This window comes from Diabrotica virgifera, chromosome 9, assembly GCF_917563875.1.
Source record: "Diabrotica virgifera virgifera chromosome 9, PGI_DIABVI_V3a".
NCBI lineage: Eukaryota > Metazoa > Arthropoda > Insecta > Coleoptera > Chrysomelidae > Diabrotica > Diabrotica virgifera.
Window position 1 is genome coordinate 172,042,823 of NC_065451.1, and position 6,000 is coordinate 172,048,822.

At 34.7% G+C, this 6,000-nt stretch overlaps 1 protein-coding gene across 2 annotated transcripts in view; it reads right to left on the reverse strand.

Annotated features, from left to right (window-relative positions):
- Positions 1–6,000, reverse strand: part of LOC126892113 (uncharacterized) — a 90,234-nt gene that overhangs the window by 28,935 nt on the left and 55,299 nt on the right. For both annotated transcript variants that reach the window (XM_050661578.1, XM_050661579.1), the window contains exons 5-6: positions 3,655–4,057; positions 1,543–1,837 (exon numbers count right to left, since the gene is read on the reverse strand). In XM_050661578.1, the coding sequence (XP_050517535.1) occupies positions 1,543–1,837; positions 3,655–4,057 (698 nt within the window). The remainder of the gene's footprint in view (positions 1–1,542; positions 1,838–3,654; positions 4,058–6,000) is intronic.

Sequence of the window (6,000 nt, forward strand, 5' to 3'; positions counted from 1 at the left end):
ACAATAGTAAAAATGATTCATGCACACGGCGGCAGCCAGAGCGACCGTCTCAGCTTATCGGAAAGAACAGACACTTGTCTGTATTCCTTTTTCTTTATTTATGTCAAACTGTCTTAGCATTCTTTAAAAAAGACGTGACTATTTAAAAATTCTTGTATTGTGTGTAGTACAGCCTATTAATCACTTCCGTTCTGTAATGTAATCGTGCTTCAGATTGTGTTTGCTTTGTCTACGTAATGGTAACAAAACGTAAAAATGTTGCAGTGACAATGGAAAAGAAACTAGAAACATTAGGTAGGATTGATAAAGACGAATCTTTAAAATAAATTTATTGCAGCATCATAATATGATATTATGCTACCATAGGTCTGGATCCCGCGTATGAAAAAAAAGTTGATTAATAGCAAGCTAAAAATTTATTAATAGCTTAAGGGTGTCTAGTCGGATAAACTTTGATATATGAGAACACTGGAACAGGGGCAGTTTTAATTGTGGAACAGGTCAAAAATTTGGAACGGTCACAACACGAAAATGGCACATTTGTTTTGTCCGACAGAACAGACATAAACTCTCCGAACAGAGATTAAACTCTCATGCAAAAATCAGACTGCTATTTATCACCTGTCATAATTCCTGTCATTTGACATATTCTACATGTTCCACTCATTAAAACGCCAATTTGGTGATAAATAGCAGTCTGATTTTTGCATGAGAGTTTAATCTCTGTTCGGAGAGTTTAAGTCTGTTCTGTCGGAAAAAATACATGTGCCGTTTTCGTGGTCTGACCGTTCCAAATTTTTAACCTGTTCCATAGTTAAAACTTCCCCTGTTCCAGTGTTCCCATATATTAATGTTTGTCCGACTAGACACCCTTAAGCTAATAACAAATTTTCAGCTTGCTATTTATCAATTTTTTTTTGTACGCAGGATCCAGACCTACCATATTATGGTGTCGGTACATCTCTACAGTATGACTGAGTTTTTTACCAAGAAATGAACAAAACTCTACACTCTATACAACTATACGTAATTTAGATGTGTACTGTGCATATGTGTTTCATGTTTTTGTAATTGTAATGGAGGTTATTTATTAATTTTTACTATATTCTCCGGCTAACCCGGATTTTCGATAACCCGGATCGGCCGCGGTCCCGATTAATCCGAGTTATCGAGGTTCCACTGTAATTTCATATTAACATTTTCTTAGATTATATGCCTGATTATGTAACTCAATAATGGAAAATACATGTTTGATAACTTTGAATTCACTTAGGTTATTTTGCAGGAGGGAACCAAGCCGCAAAAGTGGATTTTTTAAAACAACTGTTTTCTTGAATCAAACAGTATGTGTGAAATCAAATCTAATGCATATATTGACGATTTTAATGTTAAACCATGATTATTTTTAATAGAGAATTTTAAATTTTATCGTAAAGTTCTTGGATAATACCTCAGTTTTAACAAAGTGTGGTTTGGATCCTTTCTGCAGAATCCCGTCCATTTCTGTATTAAAATACAATTTCAAACTTTTTTTTGCCTTACCTGTGATGTTTTTCTTCATTTTCACTAGCCTTTGGTGTGCTAACAGCCTGATACGACATGATTTCGTTCAAAATCACGTTATCAGAACTAGGAGTAATTTTCGATGTGATTCTGTTCGAATCGACCAGACTAGGGGATTTGGTGATGTCGACGTTTTTATCGGCTAAAAAATTATTGGGCTGAACCTTGACAATATTATAGTTGGCTTGATTAAGAACCGGCTCGATGTTCTCCAAAGGGTAAATAGGAACGACTTTGTGAGTTTTTGGTTCTGAGGTCCGTACAATTTTCATACCTAAATGGAACAATGTAGAAATTAAGATTAGTCTGATACAACTAAGAGCCGGTATAGGTGAAACTTGCTAATCATTTTAGGCACGATAAGAGGCTATAACTTAAATCTAAGAGAATTTTAGAACCTAAAAGAAAACGTATGAACACTGTGCCGTCACTTTTTAGTGGCACATGCGTCGACAGTGGCGCATCAAACTTTCCACTTATGGACGGGATAAATAAATTAAAAGGTACCCTCCCTCACTCCCAGAATTCAATTTTTTCATTTTTTTTAAGTTCTATGTGATTAAAAAAATAAGACTCGGCGTAATTTTAACCCACCACTCCCTTCCTCCTTCAACCAGCAACAAAACCTCATTTTTCGTTTTTATTTTTTTAGGTGAGGTGCAATCAATTTTAAAAAATTCACACGCATAGTTGAGGCTCTTACAAAACATGTCCATTTTTATAGACCCTTGAGTTATGTGTACATAACCTCAAAAAACGGAGATGCTGGAAACGGAGAAGATGAAAGAGAAAATACGATGGTAAGACACTATGGGATAGAGCTAGAAGTGCAGATATACGACGGAGATGCAAGGTGGAGCACATTATAACAACTGGGTAAGAAACAGAAGAGTAGAATGAAATTCTGACTTTTGGCGATTAAAAAATAAAAAAAAAATGAAATCCGAAAAATATTAATTTGAAAGAAAAATATATTTATTTACAATTTTAATGTTTTAAAGTTAAATAAAGTTTAAGACGCTTATTTATAATTTTTATATAAGTCTTATATTGTAATCTATCATGGCTTTCAGCATCTCCAGAGAGCAATATGGCCGAAATACAAATAAAACTTTTATTTGTATATTTAATAAAATATTTGGTCTATCGACAGAGAATTGTTAAGATCAAATGGTTTTATTTTATACCACTCCAAGAGTATATATCCTACATAAAAGCAAGGTGGCCTTGGAATTAAAACCGTTTAGTTTTAATGCTGCTGTCAATAATGCCACTCGGTTTTAATATGAATCTAACCTAAAATCGAGGCGTCGAGTGCTGTGTGTGTTGTATTTTTCTTTTAAAATGACCAGTTCGTTTATATTTTAAGTACTTGCCACTTATTTCTTCCATACTAACTGTACTTCCACTTTTTACAAAACACTACATCACTGTTTCGCTCTAAAACAAATAGCCGACCATTTTGGACATGAAAGAAGAAGGGATGAGTTTAGTTTTATTGTTTCTAACAAGAAGCATAGTTTAGTCTTTACGGTAACCAAATTGATTCAGTTAAGAGCGTTTGGTTTTAATATAGCCTACTAATTGCTTTTATGAAAGCAACTTTAAAGAAAACTAAAAAAATAGTTTTAAGGCATATGTTTTACTGACATAATAGTCTTGAGATCAAGTAAATTTAATAATAGGTTTTATTAGTCGTATTAGGAGAATCTTTAAAACTGCAATAAAACTAAAAGGTAACAAACTAGAATCTAATAAAACCAAACGGTCCTGAAGTTTTTCATAAAACTGATTAGTTTTAAAGTGAACTGAGAATAAACCATTTTAAAACTACAATAAGACAAATTATCTATTAAGATTAATTAGTCTTATTTGATAATCTTATTAGATACTTTAAAACTAGTGACAAATGTTTAACAGTTTTAAAGTTCTGGCAGTATATCTACAAGGTAACTTTAAAACCATTATTTTCTTTTTTACCACAATAAAACCTTTATAAACCATAAATAAAACTAAAATGTTTTTATTGTGCTACTTGGGATATGAAGATGTCACACCGTTAAACAAAATAATTCTGAGTATCAAACTTACTAGTCATTGGCAATACACTCTCATTACACCTCAAACACACCATCTCCTTGTACTCCCCAGTCTGCGTGCCGATAGTGTGACACTCCAGCTGATGAACGATCTTCACTCCTTTGGCACAAGTGCATGTATCACAATGTTTGACAGCGGCTCTTTCCCGCTGTCTTTCCTCCAAAACTTTGGCCATAATCGCGGCTGAGACGATGTCAACGGGAGGAGATTCAGGTTCTGGTTCGGTCTTCCGTTCGGGGTTTGGGGACTTTGGGACCGAATATACCATCGCCGTGGGAGGAAAGGTCGGAATGGGAACCTTGATGCTTTTAATTTCTGGGGGGACTCGTGGTTGCTCCGGTTTCTTTTTGGTAGTCATGTAGTTTGAGACTTGGGACTGCACTTCAGGCGGCAACTGAAATAACAGAACATATAACATCTGACTTTTGTGGTTGTGATCAGTAAATGCACAGTAAAACCTATCTTAACCTTTTGACTGTCACCCACGATAAGAGATTATTCTCCTTATGCCAGCGAAATATTAGACCCATGAGATGAATCATATAAAGAACGCAAGATTTGCGTTGCCGACACATAAACAACGTTTGTAAAACGCGAGAGACGCGTTGCTGGCAGTCAACAGGTTAACCGAAATACAGTTGAGTCCGCGAGTCTTTACCCGTGAGTCATTAATACCTGAAGAGATAAAACACATACTTTTTATCTAGCATCATTCTCTTCCACGCATGAAACTCATGACAAACCGGCTGCCGTTTGTTATTAAGTAACAACATGTTATTTTTATGAACCATCTAGACTCAGTGCATTGAAAAGAGATAGGTACAAAAAAAGACGATTCGGTATGTTTTCATATTTTAAGCACAATTTGTTTGACGTTTCTGCTTTGTTTACTTTTGTGGCTGTCAGTCAGTTGAATTTTTTGCGGGTTTTGTCGAATTTTTGCGTTTTGAAGTTTCTTTATATTACACAAACAGTTGTTTTCACAACTAATTTTATATTGGGCTTTGAAATTTTAAGGTAAATAATTATATTTTGGCAATTAATATTTAAAACATACAAAGCTGACGTCATTCACACAGTAAAGAAATGATTGTGTTTAGATTTCCGTCAAAGTGAATAAAATAACAAAAATAAAATATGTTGAAATGTATTGAATTTTTTAATAAATTGTTTATTTATTTATAAATCAATAATAATAAAAGAATTTATTAAGCTACTTCAAATGTAGCTGTAATTCTGCACAAAAATTTTGAAGCAAAACTTACATTTGACATTCTATATATTTGGTAACGTTAAATTTTATAATAAAACCCGTAATCGGAACAGTAGCCACTTTCTGTCAGTTGTTGTTGCGTGAAATAGATTTCCGACTTATTTCGTATGCTTTAAATGATGACGCACGGGTAAAGACTCGCGGACTCAACTGTATGTTTGTAACGGTTCAAAAAACCTACAAGTTTTAATTCACGTATCTAAATTCCCATTCTTTATATAAGGTTAATATGCGCCATACAAATGTTCGAATTTATAAACATCTTAAAACATTTCGAAGTAAAAACACTTTGGGTAGTTTACAATAAGAACCGTGCGAGAAAACAGAATAGACGTCCAATGTTTATCACAGCCTAAATTGCATCGGTTAACTTTTTTTCTATTGGCTGAATTAAATGGTTCGATCGGCGAAAGAGTGATCCTTGCGTGAGAATTGAATCCATGCCCGATTTGAATCTGAAGAGAATCAGATACAAGGTCCGCTAGTCATGCGGAACCTGCCTTTATCGTGGATAGGGCGATGTTTGAGTATTTTTTTAGAGATCAAAAGGCAATAGTGATAGTTTGCGATAGTAAATTTTCGCATTTATTAACATATGAAAATCTTCGAAGTGAAAAACTCTTTGGGTATTTGTTAATAATTTGTATAAGAACCGTGCGAGAAAACAGAATATACATTCAATGTTTATCAAAGCCTAAATTGCATCTATTAACTTTTCTTCTATTCGCTGAATTAAATAGTTCGATCGGCGAAAAAGTAATCCTTGCGTGAGAATTGAATCCATTCCCGATTTGAATCTGAAGAGAATCAGATACAAGGTTCGCTAGTCATGCGGACTGCCGCAGATCAAAAGGCAGTCGTGATACTAAGCAATCAATCAAGTCATATCATCTAATCAAATATTGGCAAGTTACTCTTCCGAGATCTAGTTGCAGTATGCAGTAAAAAGTGTTGTTTGCAGTCTATGGAGTTTGTGACACACACACACACACCCACACACACACACACCCACACCCACACCCACACCCACACCCACACCCACACCCACACCCACACCCACACCC